The sequence below is a fragment of the Athene noctua genome, chromosome 4 (genome assembly GCF_965140245.1).
Source record: "Athene noctua chromosome 4, bAthNoc1.hap1.1, whole genome shotgun sequence".
Taxonomy (NCBI): Eukaryota; Metazoa; Chordata; class Aves; order Strigiformes; family Strigidae; genus Athene; species Athene noctua.
The window spans coordinates 56,972,773-56,989,911 of record NC_134040.1 but is presented as its reverse complement, the minus strand read 5'-3'; the positions used below and the strand labels follow the sequence as shown (position 1 = coordinate 56,989,911).

Below are 17,139 nucleotides of genomic sequence, written 5' to 3'. Positions count from 1 at the left end.
CTTCTCAGTCTGAGATCCAAATATTTGAAATACAGTCACCCTTTACCTGTATTTCTGTACTTTATGCGTGGTGGAGTTTTACCATACCTTAAAGCTGCATAAGCTTCAAAAATCATTTGAGTGTAAGTAACTAGACAGCCAATACAGTTTTTCTTCAGAGCTAAATAAACAGAACGCAGACAGCCTCTGTGCATCTTTCATTACAAATCTAGAATCGAGCATGTTTAATATTTTGATCTGAAGTTCTGTGTGCCTAAATTTGATAAGGAACATAATCAAATAGGTAAAACACAAGTAATTGGTTAAAATTAGAGGTTTTTACCTATATTCCTATCTTGAAGTTCTGGAACTGTGTCATAAGATCATGTTGCCAATGCAGCCAAAACTTTGAGATGTCCTTGTGAAATCCTGTGTTTCAGAACCTGCTGTGTCCCCCACTTCTATCAGCAATGAATACGCTACACACCCTGTGCAAGGTGATACTGTAGGATGCCCTCCTTCGTACGAGTCATACTGCCTCCATGGCGGAGTGTGCAATTATGTTTCTGATCTACAAGACTATGCCTGCAAGTAAGTACAGAAATTTGTGTTGTCTGTGCTGATGAATGGTATCCTTAGGGCTCAGCTGGGTGCAGACAGTAAAGTGTTTGTCCATAAATTATCTGTTCATCACTCATGCTAGCAATTAGACTCGAATCATTTGACTATGCTCTTTTCTGTAAGTGATCACTGTGAGTTTCTGTAAGTGGTCACTCCATTCGCACCCATTACAATTAATAGTAGGACTGGATTTGTTCCCTAAGCACTCAATTCTTTGCTTTGGAAATGTGACCTAGGTTGTTAAATGACTTAGTGGTCATGGCTTTATGAAAGAGGTGCTTGTTGTCTGTCCTGTATGGATCATGCTGACTTGTACCTCTCTTGTTAGCCATGCTGTTCATTAGCCCTCACTGGGATGAAAGAGGAAACCTCTCTCTTGTCTTCTCTGATTGGGACCAGGGAAGAAAATTCTGGTGTCAACATCTTCCCTCACAGTTTGAAGAGTCTCAGTCCCTGGCAGAAAGGGTACAACATGATGGTCCTCTTAAAAACACGGAGAATAGCCATGAGACCTCAAAAATGAGACCTCCTTCTTCCTATCAATGTTTCTGTGAAGCCTCATTCCTGGTTCCCCAAATGCAGTTACTGATAAAAGCAAAGAGAATCTCATATATCCAGGAGTCAACCTTGGCCTGGACAATGTGACAACCTAGTCCCATGGGGACTAGTAATGAATCATTACTTCAAAACCACTAGTGCTGGAGTTTAATTGTGTAACTTGATTATATTTGAATCTGTGTTATGTCTTTCTTCAAAATCAAGCATAAAGTGTTTACAGTGGGAGAAATCCAATGTCTGCCTCCTCTCCTGGTAAGTGAGAACCTTTGCAGGGCATGGATGCTGTTCCATAGCAAGCAAATGTCCCTCTATGTCTCAGTAACTCGGGTAGCCCTGGTATAACCCTGGAGTGAGGAGAGCAAGCATTGCGCTGAAGGGTTTTTTTGACCCACCATTGCCCCAGATCTTCCTTGTACTGCGCTGCAGGAACCTCTATACCAGGCCATTCCTGCAAACACTGTCAAATCCTAGGCATACTTATTTTTAAATATAATTGGTCTCCCCTGCCTACAGACCTCTGTACCTGCCGGAATATGAAAAAAATTTATCTCATGTCCATACATGGGAATGAAGTGGATGCTTTGTGCCATGGTTTTCCTGAGCTCAGCAAAACCCTTGGGAAAAAACATTACTGGAGATGCTTATTTCTCGTATTTGTTATGAATTTTTAGTGTAAATTTCAGTGGCATTGAAAACTACCTCTTTTCACCTCATTGAGTTTCTCCTATTGAAACTGAGAGTCTACAACTGCAGAACTTTCAAATGGGATCACATCTTTTTTTCTTTCGTTTGTTAGTGTTAGTGCATAATAAGAATCCAAATGTACTTATTCTTCAGTTCTGGAAGTGGAAGTCTTTTAAAAAATTGAGGAGCAACAGTGTTTCACCGTGTTCTTGGGGGCCAGGGTTTGTGTGTTATTAATTCTCACATTGCTGAATTCTCACTAGATGGCAGCATTCATTCATGTAGGCTGTAATACATTAATTACCAAATCACATTGCAAAAATCGCATTGTATTTTAATTAATAAAAGCTCTTACACTACAAAGCTGATCTTATGGCTTGTTTGGAATTTATTGTGATCTTACATTGAAAAATGAGCAATTTTCTGCCTTCCAACATATATGCATTCTAATTTGTGACAGAATGAGAGTGCCTGTGCCTGATTTAACAATGAATGCTGATATAACATTTTCAGGGCATTAGGTAAAAGCTGCTTCTTCTTTTGATCATTTGACTATCTCTTTTTACTTGAGTAAAACTAGAGCAATAAAAATTGTGAGAAGGATTTGAGCCTACATTGCTGAGAGATTGTTATGAGTTGAATAGATTTTTAATTTTTTTTATTGTTTATTACTTCCATTTTTGTGTGTCTCACCTTGGACACTAAAACTCGGCTGAGATTCTTTTTGATGTATTTCTCACTTTGTAGTAATTTTGATTTGAGGGTTTGATGCACTGATATTTCTATGGTGGGTTTTAAGTGGTAAAAACAAACAAAGAAAAACCGCCTACAGAAGAAGCCTGTATTAAAACTAAATTATGAAGATATTTCTAACCCACATGAGGTTTTTTTAAAACACTTTCATTTATCTTTTATTTTAAAATAAGAATTAATATTAAAATTTTATTCCCTTAACCAAATCACTCTGAAAATACATTAAGTCCTATATTGCCTACTTCAAAGAAAGGGAAGCTTGCTGCTGGAAACAGTTCAATGGAAAGTATTAGGGAAATACTAATCACACAACAGGATTTACGAGAAAATATTTTTTTCTATTCTTTACCCATTGGAATCTGGAAATTATAATCTCTCTGTATATTTCCATAGGTGATTCAATAGCTCTACAGGAAAAAGAAGTATTTTAATATTGAATTCTACATGTTTTGACAGCCATTTCTTTAAAGACATTTTGTCTTCACCACTACTAAATTCAACCAGATATTTATGTAGCGGTTGCCAGTAGTAAATCAATACACCAGGTAACTGAAGTGATGATCTGGGTTTTTCCCTCCAGCACGGGTTACAAAGTGTGCTCACTTCCTTTTGGCAGCTGTGTGACAGGCTACGTCGGGGAGCGGTGCCAGTTCAGTGATCTGGAGTGGTGGGAGCAGCAGCACGCTGAGCGGGTGAAGATGCGGAATATCACCATCACAGTGTGTGTAGCCGTGCTGGTCCTACTGCTGCTGCTGGGGTCCCTGGCTGCCTACTGCCACAGGTAGCGATTCCAGTCGCGTGCTGTGAACGTGTGGCACGGCAATCAAGGTGCTGCTGACTTTCACAGAAGGTTCATGGCAAAGAACATGAGCTGTTCCTCAGCTGGTGGAAATCACCGTGTCATCCTTGCTACTCTTTTGCTTTTCAGTAATTGGATCTATGAATAATTCAGACAGTTCTGGCATGTCCCTTGCCCGCAGTAGACACATTGCTTTTAGTGAGTGACATGTCTTTGGTGGAAGAAGAATAGACCTTCTTAGGTTTGACAAGGAGCCATAATTTGTATTGATAAGGGAGTTCAGGAGCATGCTATTTACCTTCTTCGTTGGTTTCCCTTAAGAGCTCTAGATGTCTGCAGCTGTCATGGTAGGGTTTGGCTCTTCTCTGCTAGCTGTCCCATTAATTTGGCTTTGCTTCCCTTTCAGTGTAGAGTGGCACCTGAAAGTTTCCTCGCCACTGAGAAAAGCAGCATACTAACCTGCCAATAGCAAGCTTCCACAGTGGTGTCTCCAGCAACGAACACGAAAGCAGTTTTCCTGTCAGTGGAAAGAGTAAAAATCAGGGATGTGAGCCTAAGGCACATCTGCTGTAAAAGCATTCCCTAGCATTTTCCATGGCAGTAATGAATTGTGCCGGTTTGGGGTTCTTCTCATGGCAAAAAGAATCCTGTCAGTCACTATTCAAGAACCCAGTCTGATGTGAAATTAAATGTTGTCGATGTCCCTTGAACTGGAAAGTATTCAGCATTTAATGTTAGAGTCCCCTGGCCATGACCTTGGTAGATAACTGTTCTCAGAGGCTCTTGTTTAAATGCATATTTATATTTAAAAGTAAACAAACAAAAAGCCAGACAGCAGCCAAATCAAGAGTCTCCTGCTTCATGCTGACCTGCCCTTCATGTGCAGGGGGTTTGTTTGTGGTTTAGGTTAATTTTAAAACTAGACTCTCCCAGGCATAAAAATCTAAGCTACGGAAGAAGTTAACTATGGAAGCTAATATTTTCCATTCTTATTTAATGGTTCCTAGTGTATTTAGTTCATAAAAATAGAGAAGCTGCCATGTTTCTTATTTTCTGTTGACTAACGGTAGAGGTCCAGAATTAAAGCTAAGCGCAGCCTGGTTTGTTCTCATGACCTGGGATTCAGAAGCTAATCAGTGGAATGATACATCCAGAATAGACAAATTGTGAGATTCTTTTATTTCCCATATATGTCATACAAGCTGTCATGAAAAACAGCCAGAATATGGCTGGTTTTAAGGTGTGAAGATATTAATTCTCTTCCCTTCCTCTCTCTTTTGTAATTTCTCCCTGATTTACCATTCTTTCTTGCCAAATGCTTTTGATCAATAGAACTATTTACCTTGACAACAAGTTTTCAATTACATGCTTGACTGAATTTGTGCTGTAGCTATTACTAGCATAACTAGATCAAAATGAAACCACTGACCTAAAATCCCTATTTAACTGGAGTCTGGAAACCAGTATTTTGATTGAAATTGTTATACTGCTTTTTCTACATAATCTACTTTGTTTTGGAATGTACCGATTAAGTCTGTAATAGTTCTGTTCCTTCCCCTGTAAAATAGAGACGCCTATCTCCTTTTAATTGGAGGAAATTAAGTTGCAGACCTACACCTGTCAGTTTGAAAAATGTGTGAACTGAAGGCCAAGAATACCAAAGTATTGTGCTGGCTCGCTCAATGACTGTAGTCTGCTGCAGAGCATTGTGTTATATTCTTAACGTCAGGTTTATGTAGTCTGACTGTATAATATGCCAAGTTTCCTATCTTCCTTGAGAAGCGAGGAAACAACTCTTTTCCAACAACAAAAAAATCTGAATCACAGATTTAACACCCACAATCCTTTCACCTCAATTGGCCAAGGCTGAGCAAAAAGCAACAGTAGGACTAGGATTAGGATTGAGATATTCTTGGCCTCTTGCCTGTGCTCGATCAACTAGATTTCACTGCCTTGTCTGCTTGTGCTCAGTTGTACATGAAGACTCCAGTGCCCGCCAAGTCCATCTGGCATCTATTACTCTGCGTACTGTAAAGTAAGATGTAGAATTAGTGATCCTCTTGAGCAGGGCATCCTGCTGAGGGCCATGCCTGTGTGTGAGCTCTCCGCAGTGGATTTTCTAACACTTGAGTAATGGGCTTGTTTTGTCAGCACTATGAGCTGCAATGCAGAACAGGCACAACCAGGTGACAAAACATGATCAGCAGCCTTGCCACAGCATCAGAAAAAGTCGAAATGGATTAATTTACCTTATTTCTCAGCATTCTGCTCGGTGGATATACCCTCAAATATGACACCTATTTGATTTCATATTAGCAGTCCCACTCTTATCCTCTTATCCTCTACTGGAAGCAATTACTGTTTTTAAAATTTTTAAAAAATATTTGAATACACAGGAACATGTTACAGATAACCTGAGGACAAAAGCCATGGTGGGGGCAGGTTTCTAGCAAAAAGCAAATTTTATTTACATTGTATTTTCATGAAGGGACTATCATATGATAATTACAGCAGATGCACTTTCCCGGTTAGTATATGAATGTAATGTAAAAATAACAGGAAACTGCCTATTTTCTTTGGTACATGTCTATTAAATACAATTTAAAATCAAGTAAAAGGATGTTATAACTCCATATTTCTGGAATTTGATGAGCGTAACATTAATTTTGTTAACTGATGTCTAGGAAGAGAAAAATCGTGTATGTAAAATCAGTAAAGATGTTCTGATTTGTATCTCAAGCAGTGTAAATGAGCTCTTTTTCTTATGACTGTATTTTCTATGTTGGGGCCTATATGGCGCTTAATACCACTTAATAAGTGATTGCTGTTTAACTGCAAAAATAACAATTTTTAAATTTATGAAACTAGCCACTTCAAGCTGATTATTTGTATCCTTTTCCACCTTTAGGCTGTACTCTTGGGTTTTTTCCCCCCTTGAGCTAATTCTGCTGGTCATGCTTTTTCCTGGAAATGTCCTACTTCAATTTTTTTTGAGGCTTTCAGTTTGTTTATTTCATAGTAATTTCTGAAATTATTGTTTTTCATAAATGATGCTGATGAATGCAGAAGCAACTTCCATAACTATCAATGGTGTACAAAAATACAGTCAGGTTTTTATTTTTGAGCTTCACTCACAAATACTTTTATTGGCTGAAACCTAAACCTTTTTAAGAGGAATGTATTATAAATAGAATAAGAATATGGAAGGGGGGTAGTTAAAATTATGAGGCCTATTGTTCTTTTGTAATGAATTGACCCTTTACCATGGCACATTACTACAAACACTGGTTCACTTCTTACTGACTTTTGTTTCTGACAGGCTGGGGTTTTTTTTAACCACTGTGCGGTAATTGACAGTAATACACCCTTTCAAACCAATGAAAGAAAACAAAATATGTCCCTGCTCTAAATACCTATAGAATAATGTGTGAAAGGAAGCAGCATCTGTTCCTGCCAAAGCAAAATAATGTGTTTCAGCTTTTGTTCTGTTGCAGAAGTCAAAACTTGTATAAGAAGAATCTCTATGCAGAAGCGATAAGAGATGCCAGCAGCAACGCTGACAATGAGAACATGACACCTACTAGCAACAAGTCTCGGGTAACTATATTAATGTGGAGTGGAGAGGGAGGCAGGAAGGATCAAAGAGTGTTAGGGATCCACTTGAGATTATCCATCAAATAATTCACATCTTAAATATATTAAATAACTGCTAGAGTCATCAAGTGCTTTGCTGTGAACCCTAGTTCATCTTACCTCATTGTTATCCCTCAAAGTTCACAGCTGCCTGGATGTATTGCAACCATTAGCCAGTGTTATTGTTAGCTTTGAACACAACAGTTGGGGAACTGTGTTCTAAATTAAGGAAATGGCAATGTGATGACATGGCATATCACAGAGTTATTTTCACAGGAAAGTATGCCCTGTGTAAAAAAGGCTTCTTGGAAGCCAAGCATTGTGTGTGCTGCATGAGATGTTGAATTTTATTTTGGGGATTGATGAAATTAAATGTCTTTGTATGAGAGACTGCTGCCTTGTAAAGCAAAACAACCAGGATGTTATCAGGCAACTTGGGAGGAAATATAAAATACCAGTTTTGCACTGGTGTAGGTACAAATGTAGTTTCTGAAGCTGCATCAGAGAATTTGGCCCCGTAAGATCTGATCTAAGGACCTGATTCTCACTGGCATTAAAATGACATTGCACTGCTAGGTGATAGTGATTGAAACTTGAAGTTGGGAAAAGTGACATAATTGGCATCTGTGGCTACTTCTGTTTCCAGTCTGAGACTCCTTTCTCAGAACGGCATGTCGTACCCTGAGAGCATGTCTGCACACATTTTCAGCTCTGAATAAGCTTCTGTAATGCAGGTATCACCATACTTGTCCAGGTAGCATCACATTAGCTAAGCAACATACACTCTTCAAAGCAAGCACAGTTATGCCACAGTGGAAAAAACTACTGGAAGAGTTTATACTTGTATGGAATTGGTGATAAACTCTAGTGAGGCCCTTGCTGTTTTGACTCGGGTAACTGTGCACAAGTTTTTCTAGTGTAGGTATTATTGCAAGGTTTTAAAGCTCTCTACACTCAACTGTAGTTGGAAAGGTACAGGAATCATGTGCGTAATAGTCATGGTCGCAAAAGAATTTGACTTTAAATGGCCTGAAGTTTGACTCTGCTCCAAATCTTTGAGCCCAGAAAGAGATGAGTTTGTTCTACTTGGGAGTCTGTTTGAGGGGTTTCATATCATGGAATATTTATAGTGCAAATGCAAGGTATTTTAATCAACTCAAAGAAGGCTTGCAAATGGTTTAGATCGTGTGTCTGGCAGGATCTATGAGTGGGTAGCCACTGAAACACACTATCAAACATATGTTGGGAACTGAGTTGACTTGACCCTGGTTACGTCATATGCTGGTCAACTGCATACTCTTTGTGGGCTTTTCTTACTAGCGCTTTGTTCCTCCAGGTACTGGACAGCAAATGTGCTGAATTGTGGCAATATCATTATTTGTTCACAGCAGAGACAAAAACTACAGATTTCAAAATATCTGAGGCTGGGAAAACGAGAAACATTTGTTGGGACTGAGAGCAGCTCATTGCCTGGGAGCAGTGCTCTAGAAGACCTGTGGCTCATTGACTTTGTCCCCACCTGCTGGTGATCCCACAGATAATGCTAGTGGTCAATGACATTTTTGCTGAATATAAGAGTAATTAGACAGCTAAGCAATGGACTGAATCAACAAAACCGAATCCAGCCTCCTCATTTATTACACACTCATGTTAAATTTCACCATGCATTCTTGCCCTGGGAGACATCAAATACATTACTAAACTAATTTATTGCAAATAGCTCATTGCAGGCTGGAAGAGGAAATCACTGACCCTTTGCTAATTGTTTCTGCTTACATAGTGATGGATTCCTTTGGTTTCATGCATGCAATTTTCTCTGCGCTGATGTATCCACTGAGTGATAAGTTCACTGGAGCTTCATGTAGGCATGCACTTAGGTTAGAAACTGTAGAGTTGCCAAAAAGCAGCAGGAAGTTGTCAATTTCTACTGTTAAAGTGGATTATTGGGGAATTTTATAATATGTAAAAAAAGAGATTATACTACATCGGGGACAGAAGACTGTATAGCTCCTCAACTCTTAAGGTACTGGCATAGGTTTTTGGGTGCTATTGATTTAATTATAATTATATAATAATTATAATTATATATATAAAATAAAGATTAATAATCCTAATGAAGGACTTTGTATGGGAACTGGATGATGTGTATTGCAGTAACTGTAAAGAGCTCATGAAATTCACACTTTTTGTAGCCCACAGTTCTACTGCTCATTTGTGAGTCTGGGGAGAGGGAATGCAAAGACTTTCTTGTTCTTGCCCATCTGGGTTAACGTAGAGGATAATGAGGTTTTACACCATCACACATACCAAATGCTCAGTATTGTGATACTGAAACTATACCTATAAATTGTACAAGTGTCATTCACTTTTCCCTTTACTTCTATTCTTCCAGGTGAGGCTGCATTTAGCTGAGGGTATGCCTGGATATTTTTTTCACATTCGTATTAGAATTCCATAAGTCAGGCTAGGTTTGTCCTAGGGATATGTCCTTGGTAAACTTCTGCATATGCCTGGATTTTGATGCTATTCTGAGTCTTTTCATCCAGCAAGTGTTCTGCTTTGCACAGTCAAAGATATTTTGCAGAACATGCATAGCTGAATCTCCTCTGAGGGTCTGTCACATGGGTTAGCAGCTGTAAACCTACAGATTTTATGTAAATGAACTGATGCCTAAGTAGTCACACCTGCTACATCTGTGATCTATCCACATAAATCCACCAGTTACCTACTTGGACCACTGAATCTGTTGATCCTTCTGTTGGAACACCTTATTCACAGGCATTTTCTCTTCCCTGTCTCTGCTCTTTAAACATCCCTCCTTTACTTACTGGGTTTTCCTCTTTCCCTCTATTTCAGCACAGTGCTTCACATTGCTTTCCTCTACCCCTGTTTTCTCTTTTGCCCCTAGACTTTTCAGCACGTTTCCCCAGAGGGTCCCATCTTCTGCTTCTGAGGTGTCACACCGTAGCTGTGGGACAATGGAACTGCACCCCCCAGTTTGTGCTGAGAGGAGGGAGGCTCACTTCCTTCCCTGTGTCTGACAGGGTTTCCTGCTGTCTGGTTCTGGGTCTCTTTAATATTTTAAAAGTGGCCCTCAGTACTTCAGAGAGAGTTGATTTTCATGAACTTTTGTTCTTGCATCTGGAAAGGTTGATTTGCAAGGCAAGAGAATGGGTAGTTCTGTACTAGACTGGGACTGTGCACTTTCCAAAGACCGGGGCTGTCATCAACTTAAATGTTTAATTATCTGCGCAGGGGAAGGGTCATCCCAGAAGCCAGGGTGACCTTTTCCCCCCTACTGTGGTTGGAGTATGTGGCCCTTCTAGTATGCCTCTTGGGTTTCAGAAAACCAGTTCATTTTATATTAATTTGGGCTCTGTATATTTTGTGCATATTGTATGTATTTGCAGTTTGCGGTTGTTAAGGAGTGTAACAGTTCTCTGGAGACTAAAGCGGTTGATCTAATTGAGTGTGAGACAGCAGATCCTCATCCTGCCTGTCCTTTGGAATATGGTGAGTAGGATTTCCTTCCTTAGAAGATCTCTCCTCACCTTTGTACCAGCAGGAACAGCAGCTGATAGAGGAGACAGAGAAATCAAAATTATATTTCTGGCTCATTTAAAGCTGCTGTGCACATCAGAAGCCATGTTTATATTGCTGTGAAGCGACCATTCAGTCCTTCACTCTGCAGATTCTTCATGAGAAATTACACTATAACAGTGCTTTCACACTCATAAGAAGCCAGATGCTTCTTGTGATAGTAATAGTATAATATTTTTGCATTTATATACAAATTCACAGGCTTGCTTCATAGCGAGTGAAGTTATGCCCAACATACTGATGGGGAATGTGTATCTGTGACACTTTGACAGCCCTTTTTCATTCAGGCAGGTTAACTGAAATGGTGTGAGGAGTCCAGGTCTCCCCAGAAACCTTTTTCCCTGTGGCAGCAACTGCCGTTCTGCTTTTTTGTGTTAAACAAGGTGTTTGACTGCTTGGGGAGTGTTTGGTGCTTAAACAAAGATGAGATGAATGAAGGAGATGTACCTCCCATCCCTGGTGCAAAGGCAGCAGGCAGCACAGAAGCACACAACAGGCTTCCATGGCCCACCTGTTGCCAGCTGGACCACTCTGAGTTTTAGGAAATGCCGCCTTGTAGATGGCAACTCAATCTCCTAATTGCCCAGATGATGAGAACTGATGGAGAAAGACTGATATCTTTAACCATTTGTCTTATTTACTATATATACCTCCTAACCACAGAAGTTATTAAAGGACCAAGTTTGCATCAGTCATTTAGAAATATGCAAAGACAAGTGTTTGAGGATACTTGAATGGGTAGGCATCTTGCAAGATTTCCAGAATTGCCCATCCTGGCCTCAGAAATATATTGGGAAGTTATTTTGTTCATCAGTAGAAAATATGCCTCACATTTACTTGGCTGGACTAATATTGTGAACATGTGTAGAACTGTGTTATCCAGCAAAGGAAGCCTGATGTTTCCCATTAGGAGGCTCTGTTTTCATTTATAGTTTTATCAGATGCAGCTATTGGAACAGTAATTTCCCATGACAGGTGTCTCATTTTTTCCTAGTTGAAAATTTTAACAAAAGTGGTTCAACCATTTGAGACAAGACTGGTAAATAAATTGATTTTTTTTAATAACATCTTAAAGAAGGTTATTATACCATGCCAGTGAATAAATTCTAAGATGTTTTGACTTTGGAACAGGGGCTTTAATTTTTGCCAGGCAGGTACTCTTCCTGTCATGGGCATGCTTTTTCCTGCTATGCATTAAAACAGAAAACCATGAAATTTGCCTAGGACAAGTGATTTCTTAAAATCTGAAGTAAGTTCATGACTTTGCCTCTTTTTTTGTTCTTTTGACATGAGTTGGTTTTGTAATTTTCTGAACCTGATTCTGTGCTTCCTTTCACAGCTTTCCCCTTTGAGTTGCCATTAGCTTAGTTGTTGTGGGGCTTCTCAAATGGCTTTCAGTAATACATATCCTTTTTTTTCCCAGTGGAAGAACAGCCCATAACATACAACAAAGCAGCAGAGACTTTGGCAGAAGAGGAGAAAGAACAAGGCTGTCAACAAGAGGTTCTTGTTGGTGAGAAATCGAGTCAGCCCATGGAAGCAACGAAGGACCCTCCCCAGGCTCCCTGGAGCATCCACCCCCAAACCCCGCTGGAAAAGGAGCCCTGCGAGCTTGCCCCAGACAGCCTGCTGATGCAGCCAGACTAGACAGAGCCTGGGTTTGAGTGGGAAAAGGAGGAAGGATGAAGTCACTAGAGAATGGGAACTCATGAAACACTGAAGCAACCTGCATTTTTTTGTTAAAATCTGCTTTAGAAAAAAAACCACAAATCAAGACAGAAGAATGAAGTCCTTGCCACTCCTTCCCTGTCATCCCTGCTTGGAAGAATTACTGTGAGCAATGTGTTAGCAGTGAGTACTCTGTAAGTATCACTAAGGGTCACTGCCGCTAACTTCATTAACTTCCTGATAAAAGGACACTGAGGGGAAAACAGACGAGTGGATGATTTGTCAGAGATAAGTATTTTCTAAGGGAGTTTGTTGCAGGTAGTGGTCTTTACACATACACAGAGTCCAGAAACTGCCTAGAAAATGGGCCACAAGGACAACTGCAGAGAAATTGGAATGGAAGATGATGCAGGAAAATAAATTAGAAATTAATCTATTCATTAAAATATTGTTCTTGGACAATTTAAGCCTCTCTCCAGCACTGTCAGGCCAGTGTAACTTCTTGGACTTCACTGGAGATATTCTTCTATCTGCTTCTGTGACTGGATCTTGCATTTCAGATTTGGTAGGCTGGAGGATTGTTTGTGAGCATATGGTATTAATGATGATTGCATCAATGAAGTGAGAGGCAACATTTGAGGGGAAAGGTGATTCTTCCATCAAGTTTTCCAGTCTACACTGTTCCTTCAGAGCATAACAGGATTGCTTCTAGACTGAGGCAGTGAGCCCAAGTCTGCTTTCAGCCCTGCAAGGAGCTATGTGCTGAAGCTGTCCTTGCCTCACAGAAGTGTGTCGGGTAGCAAAACCTGGTCCATTATATAGGACTTTGTGTGGGGAAAGAAGTCCAGACAGTTGCTGCTCCAAAAGAACAGAAGGAGTGGGACAAAAACCGAAAAAATCCCACCTCAGTTTGGACTGACCCTCACATAACTGATTTGTGCTGCCTGATAAAATCCATGGGAACAACTGGAAAACAACACCAATTTTTCTTGTACCTGGCTTTCTAACAGCTACAGTTCCCTTCCAGTTATTTACTAAGAACTAACTCACTTGTAAAGCTCTGTTGTATACAGAGTTGTAGCTCAGTTTATCATATCAAGTGATTTTCATCACTGGTCTTGACTCCCCAAGGCTGTTTTCAGGACATTTTGGAAGATATCTGGTAATCAGCTAGATGATTAATAATATTTTCATTTTAGGGAATCTCTCAGTCTTTGGTCTTTGAAGCCTACTACTGTAACTATGAAACATCTTCTTTAAACTCTGCTACAGTGTCCACCACTAGTGTTCCTTGTAATTCATTAGCTGGATAATAGTGGCAAATGTTATTAATTTGGGTGTTTAACATACTGCTTTTTGTTTTGTCCCAGGAAAGTAGGGGATGTTGAAATTTGTTTACCAGCTCTGTAGACCAATGATGGGAAAGAGTATTGAGAGGCCCTTACCTCTTGTCCAAAACAGATACACACTTGAGTAACTTTTCAGAGTCAGTTCTGATTTATGTTTGTGTAAACAGAAAGAACTTTGAGACCAAGGTGTCTGAATTACAAAAACTATAATGCTGTTGTGTAGACAGTTGTCACTTATTTGTTTATCTTCTAAAGTTATTTTTTCTGGTGGCTTTGAATTGTTGAGTCTGTTTTCTAATCACATCAGTTCTGAATTCAGAATAAACTTGTAAAATGAGCATTTCCAGAGGTTAGTTGGAACTAGTAGCAATAAAGACACATTCTCTTGTGTGAATGGCAACAAGGGTACAGAGAAGTGGTTGAAACTCTTCAGGAGAGAGCAACCACTGGGTTGAACCATTTGATTTTATGTTCAGTATAGTTTAATTTCATTAATATTGTTTAAAGCATCTAGTTTGGATTCTCTGGTCTTTCACAGTTCATCACTGATCTTGTGTATTTTGATGGGAAGAGAGTCCAACTATGAAGGCCCCGATTCAGTAAAGCATTTTATTTCCATGAGAGCTAGACGGTAAAATGACTTTGATCCCCACACTTTGATTATCTCTGGTGAAGTATGTTTGTGTGCTTAAAATCAGTGTTGTGTTGAATGACAGTCAACATTTAGTTGAAAGTTTCCCCAGTCAAAGGAAATAAAGATTTGTAACCTTGAATCTTGTCTAAACAAGGGTGTTTCAGACTCTTTACAAAATAGTTTCATATTCTAGGCTGTATTTTGCTTACTTTGTTTCCTTCAGTCTAAGGATCTAATTTTAAATTTGATAGTGTTCTTTATGGAATATGATAGAAAAATCAAGCTGATACGTTTTTGTAATGAGGGTGTTCTGAGTTTTAAAGGTTTCCTAAACTCATCTCTAAACTCAAAATAATCTTTAGTATAAAACCTTGAAATGATATTTCAACACAAATATAATATATTTGGTTTATTTGTATGTTTATAAATCTATTGATTTATAAAATAAAATTTTAAAATATCTCTGGAGTCCCTCGTGTTTTAAAATAAATGAATGAAAAATTTTGGTTTCAATTACCCCATGTCATGTTCGTTGATAGCTCCATTGGTTTCATAAAGCTACAGTATGTAAGTGTTGGTGCAGCATGTGCAGATAACATGGATTTTTCATTCACTCCTTGGAGAATCTGTACTAATGAGGGTATGCAGCTCACAGGTAGGTCCCAGATTGAATATGGTAAGTTTTTATTGATTATTTTAGTTATACATTCCCATAAACCAGTAAAAGCCATATATTCCTCTTTGTGCACATTTAAATGACTGTTATGAATGTTGCTACTTGTTTTTGTAGAAATATTATCCATGTTTTCAAATTGGTCTCCAAGATGTCATTCACAGGCTTTACATGCAGATCAAATGAAGTCAACTAGTTGAATCCTGGAGGTTCCTCATATTTTTTTTGGCTAAACTTTTTTCAGTTATGCAAAAAAAACCCCAGAACTTTAAAAATTATTAGACTTTCTGGGTATGTAGCTAACTTAGCATTGACCTCAAATCCTACTGGTATACTCTGACTTTTAAAAATGAAATTAACATGTTATATTAATCTGTAAAAGAGGAATTTAGAAACATAAAAGGGAAAAGCTTGACAAGTCCAAAGTGAGAAAACTATTGGGCAGTTCTGAAGAGCAAGGGAGAAAATTAGATTATTCAGTTTAGTAAATCGTAACTTTGTTGAAATTGACATTTCAGTTCTCTAAAGCTGTATTTTCTTTGTAAACAAGTGAGGAATGATTCATGCTCATTTGTAATGGATGTAGGCAATGCAATGGTTCCTAGTAATAGGAATGCATGACACTTCTCATTTTAAGTCCCTTTTGCAGTTACTTTCAGCTTTGCAGAGTTTATCTGTTCAGGCAAAATTTGTCCATACTAGTAACCTCTTTCAAGATGTAAATATTTCCCAAAAAACATTCTAGGGAAAAAGAAAATTATTCATAATGAGGTCAGATAAAACCTCTGCCTCCTTACCATATATTGTATTTTTGTCTTATTTGAAGTCATTTTATCTCATGTTATTTCAGGGTGATGCCTACACTGTTCCGTTAGTCTTCAGGACACACTTGGTGTTATTGCTTCGCTCCCTGATAACTTGCCATCTTTATCTCTGTGCATGTGAAAAGGAAAGATGTTAGTGTGTTAGAAGCCTCCCCCGGAGCCCCAGGAATGCACCCCCAACACAATCTGCAAGGGTGATAGCCTAAATTGGCTCATGTTCCTCTGATCTTTTATTGAGACTGCTGTTTAATGCCAGTTTTGATGTGGACCAGGAACAGCCAACTTTGTGAAGACCATTCATCATGGGATTAACTTTCGGGCACTCCTCAGTACCGAGGTGGACTAGATTCAGACCAATGAAAAGCCTTAGTACGTTCTAACCAGCCTTTGGGGCCCTCGGCAACCTGCAATTTCAAGACTTTGGAACTTGACTTCTGAGGTAACGGCTGCAATAATCATCTGTAAGGATGCAGAAGCCCTTTTGTATTAGGACCCTGGCCACTATCACGTCTTCCTCCTCGAGCCTAGGTGTTACAACCAAAGTGTCTTCTCCCTGCCTACTTTCTTTTTGGAGGGGATGGTTCTGACTCTTTTGTTATATTAGATGCAAGCAGAAGCTAAACCAAAGCCTAGAAGGAATTTCTACACTTCACAGATCAAGATCCTATAGTCTGGCAGCTGCCTTTTTTTTCTGGGTAAGAAGTTAGGATATGTCTCCAAGACTAAGTTTTTAACACCAGAGTCCTAGATCCTTGTTTTTGCTCTCACCTACTGCTGCATGACACTGTGACTTTTCCAAGCACCCAGCTTTATACCACATGCCTTCCAGGAGCTTCAGTTCACAGATAGTCTTGTCCATGTCACCCCTAATCTGGCCCTGTCAGTTTGACCCTCACTGTATGCTCATTATAGGTTATGGGATCCTGTCTGCTAGCCAGTTTTGAGTCCATGTAGCAATATTGGCCTTAACCATGTGGCCTTTATCCAAGCCAATTTAGAATGGTTTTAAAAGTAAGTCAAAGACATCATGTAAGGGAATTTCTCACTTTGATGTGAGCAGCTACTGGAAACAGAGCAGCTGGAGCCCTGGTCCATTAATAAGTCCCCTAGGTATTAATATGATGCAGCAATGAAAAAGAATACTTAATAATTTATAAAAGAATTAGCTACTCGTGCCCATATAAAAAAGAGATTTATTAAAAAAAAAACCCACTTTAAAAAAGGTTTTATAGCATCATAGTTTCATGACCCAGCAATTTTTGTGTAGCTGTGGGCTTTTTATTGATTAAAGCCAACAAGTTTTATGTGCTGTGTTCAGTTTACAGAACAGTGTGCACATTTTAATGGACATGATCTTTGCTAAT

At 39.1% G+C, this 17,139-nt stretch overlaps 1 protein-coding gene across 5 annotated transcripts in view; it reads left to right on the top strand.

The window, feature by feature from the left end:
- EGF (epidermal growth factor) overlaps positions 1-14,658 on the top strand; it is a 60,920-nt gene extending 46,262 nt beyond the window's left edge. The window contains exons 21-25 of one of the 5 annotated variants that reach the window (XM_074905446.1): positions 420-570; positions 3,212-3,376; positions 6,889-6,991; positions 10,438-10,540; positions 12,051-14,658. In XM_074905446.1, coding sequence (XP_074761547.1) covers positions 420-570; positions 3,212-3,376; positions 6,889-6,991; positions 10,438-10,540; positions 12,051-12,274 — 746 coding nt within the window. In that variant the 3' untranslated portion in view covers positions 12,275-14,658. Of the gene's footprint in view, positions 1-419; positions 571-928; positions 1,025-3,211; positions 3,377-6,888; positions 6,992-10,437; positions 10,541-12,050 lie in introns of those variants that run through there. The other 4 variants (XM_074905447.1, XM_074905449.1, XM_074905448.1 and 1 more) reach the window with 4 other exon arrangements.
- The last annotated feature ends 2,481 nt before the right edge of the window (positions 14,659-17,139 follow it).